This window comes from Tachysurus vachellii, chromosome 2 (assembly GCF_030014155.1).
Source record: "Tachysurus vachellii isolate PV-2020 chromosome 2, HZAU_Pvac_v1, whole genome shotgun sequence".
Lineage (NCBI taxonomy): Eukaryota > Metazoa > Chordata > Actinopteri > Siluriformes > Bagridae > Tachysurus > Tachysurus vachellii.
This window is the reverse complement of record NC_083461.1, coordinates 28,038,493-28,064,931: the sequence shown is the minus strand read 5'-3', so window position 1 is coordinate 28,064,931 and position 26,439 is coordinate 28,038,493. Positions and strand designations below refer to the sequence as shown.

The 26,439-nt window shown below is 39.3% G+C and overlaps 3 protein-coding genes across 5 annotated transcripts in view; 2 read left to right on the top strand and 1 right to left on the bottom strand.

Moving 5' to 3' along the window:
* Positions 1-737: 737 nt before the first annotated feature.
* LOC132841684 (stonin-1) lies at positions 738-7,842 on the top strand. 3 transcript variants are annotated; one of them, XM_060864128.1, is made up of 5 exons: positions 739-948; positions 3,783-3,923; positions 4,176-6,090; positions 6,990-7,192; positions 7,284-7,842. In XM_060864128.1, exons 3-5 carry the CDS (start codon positions 4,251-4,253, stop codon positions 7,347-7,349), a joined length of 2,109 nt encoding a protein of 702 aa, XP_060720111.1. In that variant the 5' UTR covers positions 739-948; positions 3,783-3,923; positions 4,176-4,250; the 3' UTR covers positions 7,350-7,842. The 3 variants fall into 3 exon arrangements, with proteins under 3 accessions (XP_060720112.1, XP_060720111.1, XP_060720110.1); XM_060864129.1 differs by lacking the exon at positions 3,783-3,923 and having other exon boundaries at positions 738-948; positions 6,993-7,192; XM_060864127.1 differs by lacking the exon at positions 3,783-3,923.
* A 1,142-nt stretch (positions 7,843-8,984) lies between these two features.
* On the top strand, positions 8,985-13,866 carry gtf2a1l (general transcription factor IIA, 1-like). Its single transcript, XM_060864130.1, has 9 exons — positions 8,985-9,098; positions 9,593-9,694; positions 9,946-10,072; positions 10,282-10,328; positions 11,023-11,116; positions 11,385-11,875; positions 12,144-12,413; positions 13,556-13,645; positions 13,739-13,866. The coding sequence occupies exons 1-9, from the start codon at positions 9,075-9,077 to the stop codon at positions 13,844-13,846; spliced, it is 1,353 nt and encodes a 450-aa protein (XP_060720113.1). The 5' UTR covers positions 8,985-9,074; the 3' UTR covers positions 13,847-13,866.
* A 4,037-nt stretch (positions 13,867-17,903) lies between these two features.
* Positions 17,904-26,439, bottom strand: part of LOC132841683 (lutropin-choriogonadotropic hormone receptor-like) — an 8,539-nt gene continuing 3 nt past the window's right edge. Inside the window, exons 1-11 of the mRNA XM_060864126.1 lie at positions 26,263-26,439; positions 26,090-26,161; positions 22,523-22,597; positions 22,322-22,396; positions 22,155-22,229; positions 21,845-21,922; positions 20,414-20,482; positions 19,940-20,014; positions 19,378-19,566; positions 19,204-19,275; positions 17,904-19,120 (exon numbers count right to left, since the gene is read on the bottom strand). The exon at positions 26,263-26,439 is cut by the window's right edge and continues 3 nt beyond it. Of these exons, the coding sequence (XP_060720109.1) occupies positions 17,989-19,120; positions 19,204-19,275; positions 19,378-19,566; positions 19,940-20,014; positions 20,414-20,482; positions 21,845-21,922; positions 22,155-22,229; positions 22,322-22,396; positions 22,523-22,597; positions 26,090-26,161; positions 26,263-26,439 (2,089 nt within the window). The 3' untranslated portion in view covers positions 17,904-17,988. The remainder of the gene's footprint in view (positions 19,121-19,203; positions 19,276-19,377; positions 19,567-19,939; positions 20,015-20,413; positions 20,483-21,844; positions 21,923-22,154; positions 22,230-22,321; positions 22,397-22,522; positions 22,598-26,089; positions 26,162-26,262) is intronic.

Below are 26,439 nucleotides of genomic sequence, written 5' to 3'. Positions count from 1 at the left end.
TATTTTACACTGGTGCCACATCCTGGATGTCCCTGCAAACAGAAATACACAATCTTTATTCAAGTGAAATGTTATGAATTTGTTAGACAATGTGATGTTTTAAAAGCAAACCTGTGTGCTGTAAAACTACACAGTATAGCAATGTGGGTGGAGTTTCACTGGTGCAGTACATAAAGCAAGAAATATTTATTACATTACTCAAACATCAGCACACAGGTCTTTAAGAAGCTGTGGAGGTCTCGGGGGTTTAATCTGTTAATTTGCTCTTAATTCAAAAGGTTTTTAATGTGTATGTTGGGTTCAGGCATAATCTGTACTGAGCAATGTTTATGGAGGAAACTGGTTAAAGCTTGGAGTCGATTCCGAAGTGAAACTATTCTGATTCGGAGTTGAAGTTGATTCTGAAGAAAATTTTTTAAGAGGTAAATATAAGGCACATGAATTCCTTCTAACAAATATTTTGCAAAAGTAGGCCAAAGGAAACGTGACAAAAACTGATTAATTTTGCTGTAACAGCAGATTGTTTTAATGCCCCCTAGTGGTCAAAACGCGAATCTTCAGCTACAATGTCGCTCTAACGGTATTATAACGGTATTATGAGACACCCAACATTTATAGGGATACAATAGGAACCGAATTATGCATGTTGGAAACGTTTAACCAAAGGGAAAAAAATAGATCATACTGATTAAAGAAGGTTAAATAGTTTTCTTTCAGTGTCGGTTTGAGAATCGGTTCCCAGACTGATTCGGAGTCGATTCTGGGATATGGGGAATCGAACTCACCTCTGTCTTGTTTTCATGGCTCTTTTCCTGGCAGAGATAGTTTACGTTTGATTCCAGCTTTCCGTGTCGGTGTTTTCCTACATCAGGGTGTGAAGGATCCAGGAACATTAATTCGAATCCATGCCATTGTATTTTTTTTTTCTGCTTATTGATGGAAACATTGGTGAGTATTTACATAAAGTCTGCTTTAGGGCTTGTAAAACTTCACTTGGAACAGATTTAGAACATTTTTTGCAACCGTTTTCATCTACAGAAGGGATGCAACTTGCTATTTGTGAGTTAAACAAAGCGAATAATAATGTTTTATTTAATCGAAACAAACAAAAAAGCGCTCGCGTTAATGCATCCGTGGGTGTTGTGACGTCACACTACTTTTCTTGTGCGTTAACGTTAAAAGCAGATTTCGACTAAGTTTTGAAAATCATGAAACCTTCTCCAGAAAACTCGAACAAAGCAATTCGTCACTAAACAAATCCTTTAGCTTGTTTTTTTTTGTTTTTTTTTTTTATCTTTGTTACAGCTGATGCAGAACCTCACATGATGTAGCCCAGTCTGGGTTGCCAGATCCTCTATTTTTATTTTTTATATTATTTTTTTTTTTAAATCAATACTAAAGTTGAAATTTTGTGATTTTTTCTCGTATGAATGCATTGAAACAGTGTGCTACATATATTGTGTTAAAAAAACTTAATAAATACTCTGTCGTGCACTTTTAGGAAAATAAATCAAAGTGGTGATGAAGCAGAGGTAGGCCACTGTTACTACCCCACGTGTTTAATTCCTCTTATACTACAGCTGTTTTTTCTTTTTTTTTCTTTATACAGTTGTATTAATCTAAGAGTGACATGCTGTACATTTTATCCTATAATAGTTACATTTATTATTGTATCATACTTATAGCAGCTGAAATTCTTCATTCTCGTATGTGAGTGAAAATGGACTTTTCCATGCTTGTACTAATGCAATGGATCAATTTCCATCGCTGCACTCTAACCAGAGCTGTTTTGGAGCTTATCCCGGCGTGTGTGTGTGTAAAACTGGTGATTACTCTGGGCTTGATCTGGATGCACAGAGGATAGTTTCAGAGTTTGTGCGTGACATCAGAGAACGAAGTTATATTCCGTACCCTGCCATTATCTGGATGCAGATCCACCCCATGCATCTCTTTATCTGAAGTCGTGCTCATTGTAGCTTGAGACACAGATAGTTATTATGTTCAATACTACTTTTCAATTTAAAGAGATTATATTTGAGTTTTTGCTTGACTAGAATAGAACAAGATTGGCACTGTGGACGTGTAATAATCTCTTAGTGTCTGATACACAGATACGTTGATAAGAATAGCACACTCCGTCACAGTAAAAACAGCCTGTGTTGTGCTGTTACAGAAAAATAATCAACAATCCAAAGTTTATAAGATTATTTTCCTATAACAGTATGAATAAGTCTTGTATTTCTTTTACAGCATAGCGGTTTGTCAAAACTAGCTTAAGAATAAGAAGTCTGACTGTTTTTCCATTTCTAGTTACATTTAATGCTGTGGAAAATCCATAAAATAAGTGTTTTCACTTGCACTACAGCAGCTATGAACCGCAACCTGCCCTGATGACTCCTTCCTTGTACTTAGTCTTACAGTAGAGTCTCCTTAAAGAAAATGTCACCGTGTTACCAATTAACTTTTTTTTTGTAAATCACATTTTTCATTTTCGTTATCGACTACAATATTATACTTATTCAGTAAAATATGCAAGCTAATATAAAAGCTGTCAGATGATTTTTGTGCACGCTGTCATAACATTTTATCCATTTATTCTTTGAAAATTAAGGTCTCCCTAAACCCTTAACCAAATGCTTTAACCTTTCCTGAAACAATGACTAAGATCGACTTGGACTTTCTTACTTATCGTCTAGTTGCTTAATATGTAATGAACGTCATCAGGTCTTCAGATAGCATCTTAGGTTCTGTTGGAACAAAAGTTTGTTCAGATCACGGTCAGTGAGTTAAATGACTTCCACAAACTTGCGTGATTCAGTGAGTAATTCTTCCCTGAACGTCAAACAGTTAGCGCCGCCATGTGAGCTTCATGCACTGAAGTTAATTTTTGATTAAGTATTTTAAAGTAGCTGCAGTTTTAACGTAATGGATTTGAAGACAATAAGAGAATAATAAGAAGACAAATAATAAGACAATAAGACACTGACTGGTCAAGAAAAGGCCATGTGACATGAAAAGTAACATCCACCGACTGAGATCAGTGTGTCCGGTGTGTAAAGGCATAAGATCACAGTGACGCTGTTTAGTGCTTGGATTTGTTGGGAGTGTTGTGGGATGGTATTTCCTTCTTCTGTGCCGAGCGTCCCATAGGAATGCCTGGAATGCGTCTGGGAGCCACCGACGATTCTGTAACCTCTCATTTCTCCGCCCACTCACAGCGCTCCATGCCGCAGTGGCTTGCTGATGCGGCTTGTGTCAGCTTTATGTTTATAGCTTGCTTAGTTTTTTCCAGCAGAGAAGGAATGATCCAGCACTTCTTTTTTTTTACGAGCTTTTCTGTCTCAAGGCAATGCGGCTAGCAGAGTATTTACAGACCTATTTATTAAAATAACTGCAGTAGACAGTCAGACTGCTGAATGTCATACGTTCATACTGTAGTCTTTGATGCTAATACAGCATAGCATAATTCCTAGCATTAATATACACTATAATCTCCATATATACTATACATGCTCTAATCCAGACATCCTTTATTATTATTGTCCACTACACTGGAACAGATCTACAAAGAGATGTAAAGACTCAGACCTGCTTTATCCCAACACCATGAACATCTGATTCAGGCTGTTATATTTAACCATCTAAATCACATGTGGAAGTCGAATCACGCGTTTCCGAGACAAACTCAGAGTGTGACACATTTCCCTTCTCTCCCTTCCCAGCTGTTACAATGTGTGCAAAAATATTTTGTAACCCAGATGTTTCCACTTGGATGTATTTAGGTCGAGCTGCAGCGAGTTAAGAAGCCAAAGACGCTGAATGCTTGTTCCCGTGTCACTGAGTAATTAAATCTGCGGTCATGTGAGAAATCTGCAAATGGAAACTTGGCATATGACTTTAACCAGCTGCACATTTGGCACATGGTCAGTTTCTCATCCAGACACGCGTGTGATTCTGTAATGTGTGTATACACCACGACCCTGACCACTTATTCTTCCTTACCATGCAGACGCTTAAGCATTCACCCGTTTGTAAAGGCAGAGCTTCAACATTAGTATTTTCTTTGTAGAGATTAATTAACATTACATTTTATAAATCAGTTACACGTATGGTCTGTTAAATTGTTATTATTAGCTTTATAATCTGTGAATATTTGTACTCTTGTCCTTATACAGATGACCCCCGATGGTGGGTTTGATTGAGGCACACCAGGAAAAGGCAGAATAATTTCACACAAATTGACCAACACTATGTGCTCAACGAACCATCCAGCTAACTGGGTGACATTCGAAGATGAAGGCACCCCCCTGGCCTCGCCGCAGAAAAGCCTGCAGTCTCCTCCATCAAATTCCGGGTCAATACCTCGACCAAATGGCTTGAAATTGGTGCTGCCTCCTTTGGGGAGTTCAGCAAGAAGGTTATCCAGTCCATTGGAATCTCCTCAAATGCCCTTTAGCTTCAATGGGAGCTCATGTGTGCCCAGCAACACTCCAATGTGCACTCCAGTAAGGGAAACTCCAACCGGTCCATCTCCATTTAACTGCGACTCTCTCAGGCCACCGAGTGTCTTCAGGAGTTTCTCCAACACATCAACAAATCTCTCTTCTCCTGATAGACGTTTGTCCTCTGAGGCATCTACTTCCTTCCCATCATTCCTAGACCAAGATCCCGGTCGTGTTCACCTATTTTTGGGTGAAAACAAGCACAAGAGAGATTCTGGAAGTTCTTCATCAGACTCTGAGCCTGGCTCAAGCTTGCCTCGCTTCTTTATCCGAACCAAGGATGGTTACGAGCCACCGAGGGACCAACTTCAAAACTCCTACTCATACATCTGCCATAAGCTAGAGCGGTTAAAGGCAAAGGAGGGCCAAGACCAAGAGAGTGAGGAAGGAGTTTTGGATATGAGCAAACTAAAGGATATTGATACAGGAAGAAGTCTTTCTTCCTTTGTTCCACAGGGACTGTTCCTCAGCCAGAGGAGGCATGGCTGGTCATTAATGCTGAGGATCCCTGAGAAAAAGAACCGTATGTCATCCCGCCAGTGGGGCCCTATATACTTACAGCTGCTCCCAGGAGCTGTTCTCCAAATGTATTATGAAAAAGGTTTGGAGAAACCTTTCAAAGAGTTCCAGCTGAGCTCCAGTTGCTATATTTCAGGCCCCAAACTGGAAAGCTATGGTGAGCCACGAAAAATTGTGACATTGAAGATCGAACATGTGTCATACGTGGAACGAAAGCGCTACCACTCTAAACCTGAGGTAATGCATGAATCTGAAGTGGAGCAGCTGCTGAAGTTTGGCACAACGGAGTACAGAGACATGGAGGACTTGCTGGTGTCCCTTGAGGAGGAGCTGATGAGATTACCAGGTCCTCTCAAGCAACCAAAACATTACGATGAGCAAGAGCTATCTTTGCAGATTGCAGACCATATCTGGATGCAAGTAGATAAGGATGGAGCCACGCTAGAATGTGCAGCCATCACACGGCTCCACTGCTTGGCCTTCATAAACGGTACAGCGGAATGTTTCCTGGCGTTGAACGACCTCGGGCTTCTGAACAAAGACTCTAATTATGGCTCTGCAGAGGATGAAGTGTGGATGGAGATCGCCGACTACCACTTTCACAAGTCTGTGAGAGAGGCTGAATTCGAAGACACTAGGTTGATTAAGTTCTCGCCACTGGATGCCTGCAGGGTGGAACTCGGTCGCTACAGGACAGTATCGCTGAACTGTAGAGACCTTCCCTTCTCAGTCAAGGCTACAGTCACTGTTCAAGGTGCCTACCTGGAGCTACAAGCCTTTCTCAATATGCAGTCATCCTTCCCTTCACTTGGGGCACATTCAGAAACGCTTTGTGAAAACGTGTTAATCCAGGTTCCACTACCTGGGGATTGGGTGAAAGTGCCTCGCACCATCTCGCTGCTCTGGCAGAAATCCATCAAGGCCCGCATGAACAGAAATGCCTGCCTGGGCTCAGTAAATGTCACAGATTCTCACCCAGTCATGCAGGTGACTGTTGGTACTGTCAAGTATGAGAACGTATACGGAGCCATCGTTTGGAGGATTGACAAACTTCCTGCTAAGAACATGGGTAAGTAAAGAACCAGCTTATGTACATGGAATAAATCAAGTACAAGAACTTGTTACTGCTACTAGAAGGCCAGTATTAAATCAGTCAAGTCATCCCAAAATCCTGATTTCTCCAAACTCCACTGATTACTTTTATATTTTTCCCAAAATATCAGGCAAACATTACAGTACTAATGCAATAACTAAGCCTACACTAATCAATATTAAACTCCATTTGTACAACTCATACAGCAGAGATGTATTTATAAATCTTTTGCATAATTTATTATATTTCCAGGGCTTAGAAATGGTGGTAGAAATAACGCTGTGGTATCGGCGTCATGCTGAGGCATTTTCCTCATGAGATTGCTTTAGATACAGATTTCTGACATTGTAATAATTGTTCAAATCGGTCAAGTTACCAAAATAGCACACTTTTCTAAACATATAGGTAATGATGTTGGAAAATTATACGAACATGGAATTATGTTTATAAAAAAAAGTATAGTTGGAGTAAATTTAATGACTCCGAAACCAAGCTGGATAAAGCTTCACAGTCAAGGAACACGGTAAACATTGTGTATGTCCAATGGACATTTGGTGGTGCCAATGCAAGTTTACGACAGGAACAAACCCCACATTTTGTCCTTCAGGGATGGGATTGCTTTGGTTAAGGTTCTGTCGTATTGAACAGGATTTGGGGATTTTAAATTAAGAGCCTTGAGCAAGATCGTTAGCTCTCTGTGTATTAGTAAGTTCCTTTGTACAAAAGGTTCTGCCAAATGAATAAAAGTAAATGGAGATGGTGTGATGGGAACCTAATGTGTGTGAGATATCTGTGCAATGGGATGTGTGCTCCCTCTGGTGGTGTAGCATGCCAACTTCTCATTTCCTCTATTTACTTTGTTCACTCACTCACAGCAGCAGAACAACCCCATTGCTTCTCCTGTAAGCTGGAGTTGGCGTCGGACCAAGATATCCCCACTGACTGGTTCCCATTCATCACCATGGAGTGTGAGGTGGCAGATACGGTCGCTTCTCAAACCAGGGTGAAGTCTTTGGGAACAGAAAGTGACATTCAGCCTCAGAAACACATCAGTTACAGGGCATTCTATCGATGGCAGGTAAAATCAGTGATAAGCCAATCAATCAATCAATCAATCAATCATCTCATTAAATTGCTAGATTTATATTGTTTGTTCTTTCTGCTTTTAGGTGGAAATTGAGAAGAAGCTAATTGAGGCAGAATCGCAGAAACCGTCAAGCTGCGCAACACAGTGAACCAAAATGTAGATTTTTATTTCAGAAGAAAAAGAAAAAGGGATTTACATACTAGCACTAATGAATAATCAGCATGCACTTACATCAGACACATGAAATGTTGTTAGTCTTTACTCTGGTCTTTTTTTCCCCCTCAAGTAAAGATCAACACACACAGCTCGACAATATTACACATAATCTTCATATATATATATATATATAAAATTATGTGACCTACAGTACATGTGTGTATTTATATTAACCATTGAATAAATTAATATGATTTGTAAGGCTCTGCTACCGCAATGACCGTTAAAGGCCTGTCCATCATCCTACAGTATTTGCACTTTAGTCTATTCTACATTGCAAGATTTCAGAGGGATAAAATGCATGTTAAACACCCTCATTACGTACAGAGCACTGTTCACATTTAACATTGTGGGTTATTAAATTACACATGTATGTGATGTAAGCAATAAATAACAAATTCCAGTATAATTAAACTTGCTTACTATCTGCTACCTCCTGAGGTTTGTGACATTCCCCAAGATTTTTTTTTTCTTTGCAATTAACATTATTTTTTTTACGATTAGCTAACATTTTATTGCTAATGTAATGCTATATTTAACACATAGATAAATGCATTGCTAAAATTATTTCTCAGCTATAGCAACAATTGGTTTGATGGACTGAATGAAGGGATTGATTTGTGATTTTACTATAATGGTGCAAAACTGCTTTTCCACGAGATTCTATATTGACAGTGTTTGTCAAAATATTACACTTGAAAAGCCTACTTTTGTTGTATTCGCTATTTTGAAAGTAATTTAATTTTAGAAATGAATAATAATAAAAATAATTCTGACAGCGTTGAGTTCATGAGTGATGCAGTGTTTACAGTTCATAGGCTGAGGTTTTTTATATTAGATAAACAATGTAAAGAAAACAAGAAATAACTAGAAATCAGGATAAAACGTTAACATTTAACTCAGACATGTAGCTATACTGATAGGAAATGATTATTCAACTGAAAATACATTATAAATATAATGCAATCCACGCAATATTAATAAAATAAAGTGAAATTGTGTATGAACGAGAGGGAGGGAAGTAGAACAGTGAGGTTACAGAGGGCTGAGGTCAAGAAGGTGGAGGAGTTATGTATTTGGGGTCAAACATCCAGTGTGATGGGGAGTGTGGAAAAGAGGTGAAGAGGTGGAGAAGAGTGTCAGGAGTGTTGTGTGTGTGTGTGTAACAGAAGAGTGTCATGAGTGATGTGTGTGTCTGTGACAAGAGTGTAAGGATATAAATAAAACATGAATTAAAAAATATATAAATAAATATTTATGTACACAATACAGTAATCATGACACATTTATTAACATCATATGCTATTGTTTATCTTTACACTATTACGACATATGACAGCATTGTATTTGTTGTAAGCAAGATATTTAAAAATAAAATGTTTTAATATGGAGACTTTTTTTTTTACATTATCTGTAAGCAAATCTGAACTGAATCAATTTTCCCACTGATTCAGCGTCGACTCCTTCGGATTCAATTCAACTGCCTTGGTCAATTCAGGTAACAGAGAATCGACTCCTCGTTATGCAGTTGAACTGATTAGTCCTCCGAAAAACAGCTGTGAAAAGTCTCAAAATCAACCCTAGACCGATACACTGAATTAACACCTTGTGTTGTGCCTGAGCTGCGATGCTAAATGAGTAGCTAAAAGCAACAAAAATGCTTTCAAATTCTAACATACTAGTAAGTAAGCTGAATGACATCGAGTCAGTAACGTGACTGAGTCATTTAAACTAAAGCTAATAACAAGACCTATATTATCTGTCTGTTTACTTTTGCATACGGATAATTATTAGCTAAAACTATAAAAGGTTAAACTAAAGCTCAGCTAGTTTGTTTTCTGTCAAGTTAACTTTAGCTTTTTATGTAATAAAGACGTTGGGGCTGGGAGTCGAATCCAGAAAGAATCGATTCGTCAATCCGATGATGTGTAGTTGTAGTAAGGTTTTTTTTTTAAAGTTGAAGTTTTCAAAACTCATTGCACTTATTACTAAAACAATATCGTACTGATAGATAATAAAGCATTTTCTCTTCTGTTTTGGAGTTTTGAAAGTGAGGAATCGACTCTGGAATCAAACAGCACTATGACACATCAAGTCTTTTAGACATTTGGCTCAATTTTCCATTTAATGAATGAAAATGCATGTAAATAAATATGGTGATGATTTTCCCCTCAGCCTAAACTTTATCTATCCATCATTGATGATGTGATAGAGAGCGTCCGAGAGCTGTTTATTGATGAAGGAGTGGAAGAGAAAGTATTAGATGACCTCAGGCAGGTAAGATACAATAAAACCTTAGAGAATTAAGTCAATTAAAAATATCAACATCTGTTTTGAATTTTGTTCTCGAATATAATCCAAAGTAAATTATCGATGTTATTTATATATGATATACAATATCACCGTATAATGTGCCTTGGAGGATGAAACACATTTTCAATAGATTTTAGATGTCTTAATATAATGAAAGATTATAAACATCATCTGAAATGTTTTTATTTATTGTACATTCTGTTTTCTGCCGGTAGCTGTGGGAGTCAAAGGTCCTGCAGTCTAAAGCCGTGGAAGGATTTGCTAAAGAAAACATCAACCCATCCAATTTTGTTCTGCAGCTTCCTGCAAATTATTCCCAAACGCTCCAGAAATCCACTACAGGTCAGAAACAAATTTCTTTTCATTACTCAAATCATTTGGAATAAAAACACTTTATTCGACTGCATTGTTTAATTCTTATTGGTTATTGGTTAGTGTGTCTGTAGTAGCAATGCAATCAGGAAATAGTTAAAATAGATTCAATTGTCTTAAAGTATTAGTTAATTGTAGTTGGTAAAAATGGTCTATTAAATATTTTCTGCTTTTCTCAGCTTCTGGGGTTCTTCCTGCCAGGCAGCAGAGTTTTACAGGGAAGGCTGTAAGTGAGATATTTTATTATATTAGATATTTTATTTTATTATAACCTTCTGCATTTTATTTAAAAAAATATAGACTGAAATAGCCTTTTGAAAGCTAATACAATTTACATAATCTTACAATGATTATTATTATTATTGTAATTAAATATTCATATATTTAAATTCTTTCTCAGTGTAAGAAGTACTCTAGCTACATAAATCAACATGAACTGTATTGTGAAATAAAACGTGCTCTCAGTTACTGTATTGCTTACATTTGTAGAATGAACAGATTTGTTATAAATAAAATCAAACCTTTCATATAAAACCGAGTAATTTTAAAGTTTACCTTTTAACCACACAGTCCAGTGTGGGAGTAACTGGTGTTAGTGGTTTGACACGGAAATGCGACGCTGTAACTCCAATTCCAGGCAGATACAACAGTACAAAACTAAATTTAATTTAATTTAATGTAGTCTCTTTGATTGCTTGACAAACACAAAGCTCAGGTGCACCTCATGATCAAAGGTGTTATGGGCTGGTGTCAGCACCCCCTGGAGGTTTGGGAGCACACTGCACTCGCTGTTTGTGTAGACGGGCCCAGTTTTATACACATCCTGCAAATGTTGCCTTCATCTACAAAGGTTTAATGAGCAAGAAGTTTAGTGTCAGGTAGGAAAATGTAAGGATTTTATCATCTCTGCCTGTTTCCAGAACAACACCGGCACCATTGCGACTTTTTCTCTGCCACCCGGAGTCACATATCCTGTTCAGATCCCTGCAGGTGTGACGCTCCAGACTGCTTCAGGTGAGTTCAGCTATAAACAATCCACCAAACCTGAGCAGATTCTGGACTATATTTAGTAGTGTTTTTTATTTCAGAGCCATTTTAGTTAGATCAGTTTTAATCTTTTAAATGGAACATCCTGCAACATTCCCTGACATTTCAGTTAATTATTTTATGACTAAAATGGTCAATTTTTGTATTTGTGATAATGTTTTTTTTTTTAGGTTGCTTGTCTTATTCCAACTTAAAAGAAGAAAACTTTACACATATCTTTATATTGTACTCACAGGCCACTTTTATAAAGTGAACGTCCCTGTGATGGTGACTCAGGCTCCGGGTTGCCAGCGCATACCTCCACAATCCAACCTTCCCCATGTGGAGCAGAGAAACATGTCCTCTGGTGTCATTCATAACCTCGCTGCCTCCCAGGTGCCTCCTCCACCTCCACGTCAGTGTCCCCAGTCCATACCTTCTCCTCAAACCACCACACCTCTGATGCCCCAACAGCGACCGGTTCTTCAGGTCCCGATGGTTCCTCCGGTTCCTGAGCCTCCGGTTAACCCCCAGCCTTCAGAGTCGCCCATAGGAAACCTGGACGAGTTCACGCTGGACGGAATTGACTTCAGCCCACAGCCGCTGGACATGAGCACTCCAACATGCCTCTCGGCGGAGCAGATGGTGGAGAGGGCTGTTAAAGTGGCAGCAGCAGCCAGGCTTAATGCTGAGGACACACTGAGTCATTTCCTGTCTGATTTGGAAAAGACACCTGATGCACTTAAGGTAGAATCGTAAACAAATCCCACTTAGAGCATTCTGTTAAAGGACATTAATCAACGGTCTGAAGTCCTAAAGTATTCTCTTACACTTATTTATTATTATAAGTTTAGATTTTGTCTAATCTACCTAATAATCCGTCACCATAGAAACGATAAAGTAATGAATTAACCGGTCAGATTCAAGAATAAACAGCACTGTGGTATGATCACTGTATAAAACGTCCAGGAACAAATACATCTTATAACACTAATCTTAAAAATCTTCCCCTCAGCTGGATATGGACCTCCTGAGGGACTACAACTTCAATGAGTTGACAGACATCCCGCAGCTCGACGGCATGTGTGACAGCAGCTCAGAGGCTGGAGATGATCTGGAGGAGGCAAGAGAGGATCGAGGGCGTGTTGGGGAAAACGAGTTCCTGGGCATGATCGACGCTGAGGCTCTGCAGGCGCTCCAGGGGCTCGGAGGAAGCAGCGATGGAAACAGCAGCTCCAGCAGTGACGGGGATGATCCTGAGCTGGAGGAGGAGGAAGAGGAAGAGGTGAGAAATATAACAAGTGCAGCTTGGTATGTATTAATTATATTATTTATATAATTGGGATTCGATTTTACAGGAGACAAATGTAGTCGTCGTAACAGATAAATTTTACTTCTGTGTCTGACAAGATGATACAGTAATGTGCTTCAAAATTCAGTGCAGTATTTGTCTAGATTTAAAAAGGCATGGATAAGGGAGGCGTGGCCACTACACCTGTCAGCCCCGATAAGGGAGGTGTGGCAGCTACACCTGTCAGCCCTGATAAGAGAGGCATGGCCTCTACACCTGTCAGCCCTGATAGGGGAGGCGTGGCCACTACACCTGTCAGCCCCGATAAGGGAGGTGTGGCAGCTACACCTGTCAGCCCTGATAAGAGAGGCATGGCCTCTACACCTGTCAGCCCTGATAGGGGAGGCGTGGCCACTACACCTGTCAGCCCTGATAGGGGAGGCGTGGCCACTACACCTGTCAGCCCCGATAAGGGAGGTGTGGCAGCTACACCTGTCAGCCCTGATAAGAGAGGCATGGCCTCTACACCTGTCAGCCCTGATAGGGGAGGCGTGGCCACTACACCTGTCAGCCCCGATAAGGGAGGTGTGGCAGCTACACCTGTCAGCCCTGATAAGAGAGGCATGGCCTCTACACCTGTCAGCCCTGATAGGGGAGGCGTGGCCACTACACCTGTCAGCCATGATAAGGGAGGCGTGGCCACTACACCTGTCAGCCCTGATAGGGGAGGCGTGGCCACTACACCTGTCAGCCCCGATAAGGGAGGTGTGGCAGCTACACCTGTCAGCCCTGATAAGAGAGGCATGGCCACTACACCTGTCAGCCCTGATAAGGGAGGCGTGGCCTCTATACCTGTCAACCCTGATAAAGGAGGCGTGGCCTCTATACCTGTCAACCCTGATAAAGGAGGCGTGGCCTCTATACCTGTCAGCCCTGATAAAGGTGGCATGGCCTGAACACAGGCTGATATGATATGGTATAAAATATACAGACTCTGTCTAGACGGCGTGGCCTCTTTGCTTGTCGGTCTCAATATCACAACAGACTTTCCATTCAAATAATCTTCAAAGACCATAGAAAATGAACCTGAACAATCTTAGACCATACAGATTGTAATGCATGTTTTTTCTAACTAGGATCCTCTGAACTCTGGAGACGACGTAAGCGAGCAAGACATCCCTGAGATCTTCGATACTGAGAACGTTATTGTCTGTCAGTATGATAAGGTGAGTTCCACTAGGAGGATCAGTGCTTTATGCAGGGTTCAACCTGGACACTCCTGCGTTCTCAGTGAAGCTTTAACACTGTTTCCGTAACAGATTCATCGCAGTAAAAACAGGTGGAAGTTTTACCTGAAAGACGGAGTGATGTGTTACGGAGGGAAGGACTACGTTTTCTCCAAAGCTGTCGGCGAGGCTGAGTGGTGAGACTGCGGGAAAAACATGAGACAAAACGCAGTATATATTTAAAAGTTGTTCAAGTTTTGAGTCATTTAAGTATTTCTTTATTTTGGTTTATATGTTTTATTTCAGAGAAAATCTCAGGCTTTAAGGAAAGAAACCCTCTTTATGTACATATTTTTCTTTCCTAATTCACAAGGTTTGGGAATTGTTTCTGAAAAAAAAAAAATGTTTTCATTACTGTTACTACATGATCCTCTTTCAATGTTAAAGATGTTGAGGATTACTTTTTTTGTCACTCTTTATATTAAATGCACAGCAAATGAAACTCAAACTGCTATCTTGTTTCTGTGTTGCCTGAAACAATTGTTTTGAATAATTTTTACTTTGAAACAGAACTGATCTAGCTTTGTTTTTGGGTCCAATTGTATCGTTTACACTTACATAATTCGCTCAGTTCATCTTATTATTGGTGCATCTAAGTTACAAATTATATTGTGTAGCTACATTGGTGCAACTCCAACAGTAGCACTTCACAAACCTGAACATTGTCCCAGTTCACGTTTGCCCTCAGCTACAAGTTATCGAAGCTTAAACGGTGCAGCTGGCTACTGAATCGACTGCTAAACGTGTCCTGAGAATTGGGTTCAGAGATTCAGGATCGGTTGCCTCTCTCGTGCCTCATTTTTAAATAAAATCTATTACAATGATAAATCTTGTTGAGCCTATTTAGGGTTAATTGTGCCAAAGTAATTAATATAGTCATTAAACAACACTGTAGGATTTAGAAGAAATAACTAACTTCCCCAGTGGCAATTCAGCTTGATTTTTCAGCATTCATCCACACACTCGAGTCCAAATGTTTACTACTTGACATGAGAGATTAGTCTTTATTAGTCTTTAGCTGCACTGTTCTTATATTAGTAAAAGTCACTGATTGGTTGTTTCCACAAAAGGCAAGAATAGAAGCATCACAAATAATCCATCTTTAGTGGTAGCTCAGAGGTAAAGGACTACTGATCAGGGGTCTCATTTATAAAACTGTGCGTAGGATCCCTACTAAAAGTTTACGTACGCCCAAAAGCCAAAAATGGTGTACGCCAAAAAAAATTCCGATTTATAAAACCGTGCGTACACACACCTGTAAGCAATGTTCCCTTTATAAATCACAGATCACCCACAGATGTGCGTACGTGAACCAGCCTCAAATCCCACCCTGTACACGCCCATTTTTAACCATAAATAGTCAATGCGAATCACTGCGCGGGCACGAGAGTGGACCTCGTTATAATGTGTTTCCTCTGCTTTCTGTGGGTTTAAAAATGGGGTGAGGAGTCAGCTTCTCAGGGGGTAGTCACTGTTGCCTACAGGTTATAATTATATTAAAAACAACATTGTTATAATTATATTAAAAACAAAATTGTTACAGTTTCTACTTTTTAATATTGTTAAACTCACCAAGAAGCCAGCCATCACGTACTGTGCCTGCATTTAGTCTGTTCCCTACACTGCTATGTGTCAAGATAAAGGAATCATGTGTTGAACCAGGCCAGCGTGCCACAATGTTTGTGAGGGTCATGTTGGAGTCACATATGATTTGCACATTAATAGAATGCACAAGCTTTCTATTAACATAAGAAAATTCATTTTCAGATGTGAACTTATAGCAACATGAGCGCAGTCAATTGCGCCGATTACATTTGAGAAACCAGACATTGCTGCAAATAGCATTTTAATTTTGGCCTGTTCTCGCACAGTGTAGGGGAACCTGATGTATCGACTACCCATATTAAGTATACCATTCAAAACGACAGATATTATGGCACTCAGGGACGGCTGTGATATACCAGACCTATAGGGTGAGATGATAGATTCCAATAGAATTATTTCATATACAAAAATGTCTTAGACACAAAGTTGAGGATTACTTATAGTTTTTTTTAAATATAAATAATTTACCTGTCTGCCAATTCCCGCTGGAAACAGCCGGTTGCCAAGAACCCCAGAGTGGTGAGGACTTGTATTTGGACTGGGATGGCATGGTTCCGGCGTGTTGCCCTCTCTAATACTGGACCCAATTCAACACATAGATCTAAGAGCACAGCTCTAGGGAATCTAAATCGGCTTATTAGCCAGTTATCATAATGGGCCAGGAAATCATCATGGTCCCTGAAACCTCGTTCTCTCCCTATTCTGCCATTGGCGTAATCCTCCAACAGTGCCAGCAGTGCCATCATGAAGCATTACATACCCGGGTCACCGGAGGATTTGTATGTTTCTAGCAATTAGACTGATCGTTAACACCTTGACAAAATCACAGAATTAATTTGTGGGCGAAAATTTAAGACGAAAATGTTATAGTGAACACATACGTCTTCATGACCGATGATGAGTAGCGATTGTGCTTCATGACTGTATTTGCAGACTTTGACATTTTATGATATATGTACATTAAGGAAAATATTTCGTTTTTACACTGTGCTCTGCAGTTCTCTAATAAAAGGGTATTTCATGCTATTCTGTATCACATGTAGTCGAGCCATCTCCTCCTGCGCTCCCGTTGTGGACAATGTGACTGTAAGGCAGCGCTGATTATTCATTCATTCATTCTTCTACCGCTTATCCGAACTACTCGGGTCACGGGGAGCCTGTGCCTATCCTCGGGCGTCATTGGGCATCAAGGCAGGATACAGCCTGGACGGAGTAGCGCTGATTATTATTATTATTATTATTATTTTATTTTTAACACATTTTGAATTACGTTTGGATTTAACTAGATGTATATAGCCTAAAACAATCGGCACAAATAACACTGTTGGATTTAATCTTCATGATAATGTGGATATAACGTATGAAATGGAATGAAAATTAAATGTCATTAATTCTTATAATCGTTCTTCTCACATGTATTTTCTACAATCTAACTTCAGTTCACGACCTCACCATCTGTGTCGCCAATTCCCTTTGTCTCCAGAATGTGCGTACGCACGTCTCAAAGTTTGCTTAAAGGTGCGCACATTTTCCCGTCAAGTTTGTTTTTTATAGATCACAACCTTTGCGCGAAAACTGGCTTACGCACGTTCCCAGCCCTGTTTTGTGCGTACGCACGCTTTATAAATGAGACCCCAGGTCATGAGTTCATATCCCAGATCCACCAAGCTGCTACTGCTGGGCCCCTGAGCAAGGGGCCCAGCAGAGCAAGGGGCTTATCGCTCTAGATAAGTGTGTTTGTAAAATGCAGTGAATGAAAATGATTATGTGCAACATTTTAATTTCATACTTACAGCTTAGGGTAGATTTAGTCTTGCTCAGGAAACCAAATAAAACTGTAAACAAAATAAGCAGACAGAAGGGGGGCATTCATTCATTCATTTATTCATTTTCTACCGCTTATCCGAACTACCTCGGGTCACAGGGAGCCTGTGCCTATCTCAGGCGTCATCGGGCATCAAGGCAGGATACACCCTGGATGGAGTGCCAACCCATCGCAGGGCACAAACACACACACACTCTCATTCACTCACGCAGTCACACACTACGGACAATTTTCCAGAGATGCCAATCAACCTACCATGCATGTCTTTGGATCGGGGGAGGAAACCCCCGAGGCACGTGGAGAACATGCAAACTCAAGGTGGAGGCAGGAATCGAACCCCCAACCCTGGAGGTAACCACTAACCACTAAGGGGGGGCATTCATCTTCTAAAATATTCCTTTCAGTATTGTGTCTTCCTTTTACCAGTTCCTCAAACTCATCTTTTGTTCATACCTTGTGCTTCAGTTCAAATACAATATATATACAAGGAAACACCCACTAAAGTGCTGAAGTAAAGACGGATGGTGACGGTTGCTAAGGAAGAGGAGTTTGGAAATGGTCTGGTGTCCGAACTGAAATAAACGCATGCTTGCTTCAAACAAACTCTAAGCATAAATATTCATTTTTAATGAAAAAGTTAAACCAGAAACATGTTTAAAAAGTTCAGAAAACAACACTGTGTAATAAATTAATGTATGTATATATATATATATATATATATATATATATATATATATATATATATATATATATATAAAGAGCCTTCACAGTATGTACCATATATTTACAATATGTACAGCATTCACAGATCGCTGCTTAGCAGTCGATCATTCAGTAGTATGAAACATCAAGCTCATGTTGCAGCTTTGTTAAAGAAACATCCCTGTAGCTTGATGTGGTAAGCTCGAAATTGTTTTGAGTGAGATTTCCTCATGCTCTTCTTCCTTGGAGTGACCCCTGAGAGACCCTGCAATCTGTAGAACTCCGCTTGTGCTCGGCAACAGCCGCATCGGCTCAGAAGCAGACACGTGTCCCTGCGGAAAGCTCGTGTGAATATGGTGTAGAGAAACGGGTTGCACAGTGAATTGATCGGGTAGAAAAGGATGAGCAGGATTTTGGATTGGGAGACTGTGATCAGAGGCATATGCAAAGCGGCGGAAATGGCGAAGAAAGAAATGGGTGCCATGCACAAGAAGTCCGTAAAGATGAGCACCGCCATTCGTTTGGCCATCCTTGTGTCTCCGTGGCGTGTGGGAACATTTGGGTTGCGCACGCTTAAGTAAATCCCGGTGTAGCTGGAACAAACCATTAAAAAGGCAGCCAAGTTTATGACCAACACGGCCACCACGTAACCCTGCGACACCGGACTTTCAATGTCCATTGGAAGGCAGATGCTGACCTTTGTGTAGCTGCTGACTCCAAGGACAGGAAGCAGAGCCATTAAAAGGGAAAATCCCCAACCAATAACCATCATGGTGACCATGTGGCGAAGCCTCAGTCTCCTGCTCATCTGCATGGCATGAGTGATGGTGTGCCAGCGCTCTATTGTAATCATTGTGAGAGTATAGATGGACAGCTCACTCGAGAAGACGGTCAAGAAACCGGCTACCCCGCATCCAATGCCCGTCTGCCAATCCGTAGCGTGGTTGTAGTACTCTTGACGTGAGCGATAGTCCGCCAAGGCTATAAGCAGCAAATAAAAGCCCATGCACAGATCAGCAAAGGCCAAGTTGCACATGAGGAACCGGGAGACGCTCAGCTTCTGGTGGCTCAGGAGTAGAACGAGCAGCACGGCCAGGTTCCCCACCAGTGAGAAAGCTGTGACGATCCAAGTGACGGCACGCAAGAAGGTGTGACCCAGCAAGTCCTCGCAAGGGTTGAAGGCGTCTGGTTCTGGTGTGCACTTGAAGGCGCTACTGCTGACGCACAACTCCAAATCGGGGTAGTGGAAATTGATGTCATTAAGATCTTCATCTGATGAGTCCCTGTGATGAAGATGTCAGAGAATCTGATCATTAATCAGTCAAAATGCTTGAAAATAAAACAATTCATAGGGCCACAGTCTTACATGCTATCCGCTTGGTCGACCATGTTGCACAGCACGGTTAGGTTCTTAAAGTGACCAATTACCTCAGTCTCCCTGTGGGACATAAGAATATAACATCAGAATGTATTCTGGATTTGCGAATCACAGACTTCATGATGAACTCAATAATTTTTTGTTACTACTACACGCTCGGACTTGTTGTTGCGGTTCCAGGTGTTGAAGGCACAGCAGTGACTCGGGTAGGTGAGATCGGCCTCCTGAAGCTCTGCGAGGTTCTCAAGAGGAGGGAGGGTCTTTAGGGAAGGTGTAGAGCGAGCGATGAGAACCTTCAACTCTCTCAGTCCTCGTGCAGGGAGCGATCGTAGAGCAGTGGACGATACATCGCTACACAATCACAAAAACTCATGTGATGAGTCTTTCTGAAAATCTTGAGCATAATAATATGTTAATAATATAATTAAATACATTTAATTATATATTATACAATAATAGAAGTAAATATATATATATTTTCAGAAAATATTTTCTCAGCCTGTGAATTGGCTTCCTGCCCCTTTCATGCCAGTGTTAGAGTTCAGGGCGATGTTTACGCTCAGCCTTCAAACACTTTTTGTCAGGCTGTAGTCCTTGGCTAAAAGATATCTGGCTGTTTTACACTCCTACATTTTTTATATTCTACCAAACCATTTAAATATTTCCCAAAACATTTCACACTTTCATTATACACCTTATAATTCTGACTTTCTGTTTTACTCACAGCGAAGTTGGTCCTTCGGCTCCCACTAAAGCATCATCGTGGATTTTAATTAGCTGCCGGTTGTCTTTCAGAATCCTGAAGCGATTAAAAATGTATTAATTATTGATCACCAACAGGGTTTGTACAGTTGAATTTGTACAGTTCATGTACCAGAGTGACAGCATGCAAAGTTCATTCTAACCTACAGACTTAAGCTGATTATAAAAAACAAAACATAAAAACCACAGACAACACTGACAGACAACCGAATGTTTATTTAGACTTAGCCACTAAAGCTAAAGTGTGAACCGTTAAATAAACAATTTATGTTTTGTCTCATTTGACGTTTATTTCCATGGTACATTATGTTCCTTACTTTTTGTTCTGTAATCAAATCTCAAAACAAACAAGGATCCTGCCACTCAATCGGAGAAGAGCTCTTTGTAAACACATCTGTACGAGTAAAACTATTTCACACTGATAAGAGATACGTACAACTTTCCCAGTCTGGTTCCATTGAAGGCATGAGATTCAATGTTTGTGAATCCATTTCTGATGAGATTCCTGAAGAATCAATGAAGACATAATTGATAAATAAAATAGAAATTATGACTCAGATTTACTCGCTACAGGTTTGTCATCTACAGCTTTAATAAATGTGGTGCTGACATTTAAGTATAAATGTTTTTTTTTCCGAATTAACATAAAAGATTTACATTTTTATTAGCACCGCTCACATAACTCTAAAAAAGTGAAGCTCATAGAGCTGAAAACGATAAAACAATGATTAAAGGGTAACAGATCACTTTCGAAGCTTCTGTGTGCTAAATCTTCCTTTAATGTAGCTCAGCCACTGCAGTGTGTCAGTATTATAGGTACACATTAAAGGCACGGTGCACGATGTTTGAGAAATGCTTCAGAAAACTGAGTCGTGCCGACAAACATAACAAATGTGTAGCCAATTAGCAGAAAGAGGCGTGTCTTGTCAATATGTAGCGGAGAGAGTGTTCAGTGTGCTTGTCTGACATTAGCAGAAAGCGATTGAAACATTGACATGGCGGATACCTGCCGTTACCTCTGCCTCGGGTTCTAGGTGTTGAACGTCGGCTTCTGCGTGAAATGGAGCTAAACCTTTCACGGTACAACACGCAGTACTACAAAAACACATTTGTATTACCATCGTATTACTCATTGAGATCATTTATTAATAAAAACATCCCAACGTCCAGCTGCCCCAGCAGGTTCCACCATAATAGTTGCCTGGGTTACATATGTATGTGTGGGGTGGAGCTAAAACAGGGGTGACACCCATTAGGGTTAGTGGCGTGTTTGTTCTGGTGATTTCAAATGTCAACATTGGCTTTCAAACATCCTGCACACCACCTTTAAATCTTCCTTACTTTAAACTCGTGCTATTATTTTTTTTTCCCTTCAATTTAGGCCTCTTTTTTTCTTCTAATTTATGGATTATTTTGGATCAAAGTTCACATTAATAATCGTCATATTTCTGTAGAAATGTTGCGTAAAAAGTCTACACACCCATTTAAAAAATAAAACCCATTAAAATGGCAGGATTTTTTGAAGGAAGAAAAAAAAAGAAAAATCACGTCATCAATGTTTCATTCAAAATGAAAAATAATCTAGATAAATGATCTTATAGACTTAATCTACACCCCTTTAAAAAATATAAAACCCATTTAAATAGTAGGATTTTGTGAGGTAAAAAGATCCAAGAATGTTTCAGCAGCGAATGATCGAAACACTATTCTAATCTTATTTAAACGACTGAATTATTTAATATTACAAGCATCATCATGAGCGAATCTGTTCGTACAACTCAGTAGCCATTTTATTTTTCATAGGTTATGAGCTGTTTAGGAGAATTTACTATTAAAAAAACATATTTAAGACGTGTGACGTACTCACATGTACGTGTCCGCCTGGGATAAGCCTTGAAATGCGTTGGCTGGGATTCTGTTTAGCTGCATGTTGTCTCCCATCTCACTTAAAATTAAAAAGAGAGAAACGTTAAACATACTCACAACACACACACACACACACACACACACACACACACACACACACAGCATGACTTTAGCCCTGTATTAAATAAGCTGGGCTTAAATCCAAAAACCGTGCTGTAGTTCTGCAGGTGCACTCAGAAGGCCACGTACTTAAATCAAGACGAGTGCAAATCTAATCTGTCTCCAAATCACAGCAGGACTCGATTACTCACAGGAAGAATTCCAGCCCCAGAGCGGAGATGCCAGAAAAATCTGGGAAATGCCTTATTCCCGTGTTGCAGATGCTCCTAAATGAAATAAACAGACAGAATAAAGGTGGAGCTCATGTAAAGCATCGTATCAGCGGTATAACAAAGAAAACATTTTTTTATAGCCTTACAGGTATTTCAGTCTGGGCAGATCTGTGAAGGCATGCCGTTCAATCGTCGACAGGTGAAGGATGTTCAGTATTGAGCTAAAAAGAAAATAAATAAAAAATAATACAGCTGTTTATAAGGACGTCACAACTTCATGCATGTCACATTAACAATTTTTTTTAATAATTGTTGAACTATGTGAAGAAGGGAAGGATGTGACTTACAGCTCGATGAGGTTGTGGAGAGAGAGAAATGCCTCGCCTCGTATTTTTCTGATGGAGTCACTTTGGGAGATTTCACTTCACAAGAAACATAAGAAATATTATTATCTTACATACACACACACACACACACACACACAAAGACACACACAAACAAATCTTTTAGTATCCGTTCTGGTGTCGATTTTAAATAATAATAATAATTAGTGCCTCAATGTCTGTAAAACTACAGATGAGTTGCTCAGTTCAAAACTTTGCATTTTTTATGTCTGATACGTCTGATTTCAGTTCTACTATTTTTTTCTTTCCTCACTCGAGCAGCTGCGTTTATTTCACTTAAAGACCATGTCAGTGTTTCAGCGCAATCTGTTGAAGCAGGAGCTCCGTCCACTCTTCGAGAATGTAATTGGCATAATTGTCTTTTCCATTTTAAAGCCATTACAGAAGAGATTAGTGTGAAGTGTTTTCTTGTGTGCGTCACGAGGAGCTCGTAACCCAGCATCTTCTTCACACCTCTGCTGCCTAAACACCTGAAACCTTTAGAATTTGTATTACGTACATACGTAATAAATATATAGCATATAAACATATGATATGTTACCTGACCTTAATATAACTTTGATAAACTTTACTGATCTCATTACAGTTTTTTAGTTTGCTAAACATTTTAAATATCCCCCTTACCTTTAAGCAAACGGAAATGGTTTCTATGGTTACGATAACAATGACTTTTAATTTTCAAGATTATGGTGCTCCAGAACTGTGGCCAGAAAATCATTCATGTGTTTATATGTAGGTTGTAACTTTCTTAACGTAGTGTTTGTCTATAATTGTGCCTTAGATAAAAATCACGCCACAGTTTATAAGTATTTAATACACGAACGCTGTGACTTCCAAAAGAGTAGATTCATAAATTTTCCAACAACTGTATCGCTATGTATCAGTTTGTCCACTCTTTGCTTTTAAAACCGCCTCCAACCTCTTTCACACCCTCCTGAACATCACAGGAACTTCTGGATCTTTTCAGTTCAAAAGTTTCAGCCCCCACATTCCTCTCAACACGTTCAAGCCAAGAGGGTCATGGCAAAACGTTCTCTCAAACTGAGATCGCTGTGTTTTGGATTGTTTTTTCGTTACATGATGCACCATATTAGATTTTTTTCTGGACCATCATCATCACCCTCTCTCTCTCTCTCTCTCTCTCTCTCTCTCTCTCTCTCACGTTCTCTTTTCAGATGTTCTCTCTAGACGATGAACACAGAGCGAATAAACATTGAAGGGCAACAGTAGAGAAAAGTCACCTTTTCCTTTTCCCCACTCCACTTAAACCTCAACCTTCAGCACTGGACTCTATCACATAAAAACAACAGATGTGTTTGGAAGATTTTGTGTAATTTTATGATCACACGGAGGTTTGTTTTGAAATATGTCGAAGAGAGAACGGATTGTAAAAGTTACATTTAGGTTAAGATGGATTTTGGCTAAAAGAGAACTATAAAAATAAAATAATACATGCTCTATTAATCTTAATGCGATCTTTATTGGTTTCTGAGATTTATTCTGAGCTAAAATATCTCTCATTGACGTTTTTACTGTCGATTTCAGGTTCCTATGTTACCTACAATGCAGTGCTGTTCAACAACCTGCTAATATTCAGAGTAAGACAGAGTCCGTTCTCTCACCTCCTTGTCGAGCAGACCAGCTAACGAAGCTTTAACTCTAACATTTAACACCCTAACATGCTACATTGTGTACATCACTGCTTGTTATAGATGGCTAACTAGCTGAAATGTGTCTTTGCAAAACCTGCTGGTTAGAGACAACCAATGGACATACAGCAAAACTAGCACCAATCACATGCTAAACATGCTAATGTTCAGTAATTCTAAATCTTTTACTACTTAGCAATGTGTCATTCATTGACTTTCATCAACTGCACGTGATTGTATCTTCGGCCTTTAGACTCGACAAACACAACAACAAGATATTTATCAGGTTGGGGTCCATTGTAACAGCTAGCAAAAAATGACCAAAAATGATGCACACTTTATAGGCTACAGGCTAATTTGTTTAGCTTGACTCTTGGGAATGTGTTTGCTTTTTCTCACCAAATAATAAAAATGTAGAGCCATAATTATTCACTTAAGATCTTTTCATGTAAATTCTGTCCAGGGATTAATCATGCATTGTTTCAGAGGACTTGGCTGGGCTTTACTGTAATTTATTGTCTTTTTTTCTAGTATATTGCACTAATGGAATAGTTCCACCGTCTACCATGATGACGTCTAAGCGTTTATGATGCATTTTATTTCTAAGAATTTCACTACTTCAGCCTTTAATCATGTGAACGCTCTCAGAACACATAGATCTGTCTATATTAACTCTATAAATTGATTGTAGGCTAGACAAGTTCGATTTAAACACGAGCTTTTAAATGCGAGCGACGATTAATAAATCGAGGGTTCAAATGTAGCAAATAACAACAGTTTCATTGAAAGATGCACTTTTCTATCTGTCGGGTTGAACATCCTGAACAAAACAATCTGTCCTGGAGAATATTACCACAAGTTAGTCATATACAGGGGTGGAAATGCCGACTCGAGGCTTGCTAAACTTTTTTAAAAGTATTAAATACAATTGAAGTTTGCATAATACATATATGATGATTATTATTATTATGATTATTATGATTATTATTATTATTATTATTATTATTATTATTATTATTATTATTATTATTATTATTGTTATATACACCTGAGAATTACACCAAGAATTGGTTCTTCTTCAAACAGTTTTACTTTATATTACAATTAGCCTTCACTGGAAATAAAAGACTCAAACATGACAATGTTCCTGTGCACAAAGCCCCTGAGGTCCATGAGTACATGGTGTGGAGGTTAAGGTTGGACTGGATGAACTCGAGTGTCCTGCACAGATCCAAGACTCTGACTCGACCCCACTCAACACCTTTGGGATCAACTGGAACTGGAGTCTCCTTAACATCCTGATCTCACTAATATATGTAAAGAAAGTGGGAATAAATCCGGGATGCGTGATCAGGTGTCTACATCCTTTGGATAACTATGTGCAGGATACAGCTAAGGCACGTTTAAGGTGTAAAAGAAACACAAACCAAACATTTGGGAGGGAGGGGGCACAAACCTTTGCACTCAACTGTAAACATACAGCTTTGTCACTAGTTTTCGGTGAGTATACTTATATATAATATATGGATAATGTAAGAAATTATGTCAGAATATATTTGCAGCTCTATAATATACAACATGTATCTATATTCATATCGAACTTACATATCATCTACAAATATTCTGATAGAATATTTTTTATATATGCAATATTTATATATAAACATATCTAAACAATATTATATATATATATATATATATATATATATATATATATATATATATATATATATATATATATATATATATATATATATATGTATATATATATATATATATATATATATATATAGATATATATATATATATATATAGATATACATATATATAGATATATATATAAAATTTATATCTGACTCACATTCTGGACACGTTGATGAGGCCTCGAAAAGTTCCCCTTTGCACTTCTGTGAAAGGAAGATGCGATAATCTTCTGCAATAAACAAACAAGCAAAAGTTTTGGCACCCGAGGAAGTTTCCATAAGAAACTTTTTCTACTTTCTTTTTTAATATTTGTGATAAAGGTAAACATACAGGATGTTAGTAAAAGATGTTCCCCGGGCTTTGCTCTCGGTTTGCCTGGTGCAGATCAGTGTGTCCAGGGTGCAGGTGCAGATCGGAGGGCAGGTGAAGTTGAGGGTGAAGGTCCCTCCGTGGCTCAGGCGCATTACAGCAGCCAGCAGCAGCGCCGCCACCGAGCACAATGACACC

What these genes read in the sequence shown, in the direction of transcription:
- LOC132841684 (XM_060864127.1), top strand. Translation starts at nt 4,251, where the DNA reads ATGTGCTCAACGAACCATCCAGCTAACTGGGTGACATTCGAAGATGAA. An exon ending in ACTTCCTGCTAAGAACATGG is followed by an intron (nt 6,091 to 6,989) that starts GTAAGTAAAGAA and finishes ACTCACTCACAG; the next exon opens with CAGCAGAACAACCCCATTGC. An exon ending in GGGCATTCTATCGATGGCAG is followed by an intron (nt 7,193 to 7,283) that starts GTAAAATCAGTG and finishes TTCTGCTTTTAG; the next exon opens with GTGGAAATTGAGAAGAAGCT.
- gtf2a1l (XM_060864130.1), top strand. Translation starts at nt 9,075, where the DNA reads ATGCTTTCAAATTCTAACATACTA. An exon ending in AGAGTTTTACAGGGAAGGCT is followed by an intron (nt 10,329 to 11,022) that starts GTAAGTGAGATA and finishes GCCTGTTTCCAG; the next exon opens with AACAACACCGGCACCATTGC. An exon ending in GACGCTCCAGACTGCTTCAG is followed by an intron (nt 11,117 to 11,384) that starts GTGAGTTCAGCT and finishes TTGTACTCACAG; the next exon opens with GCCACTTTTATAAAGTGAAC.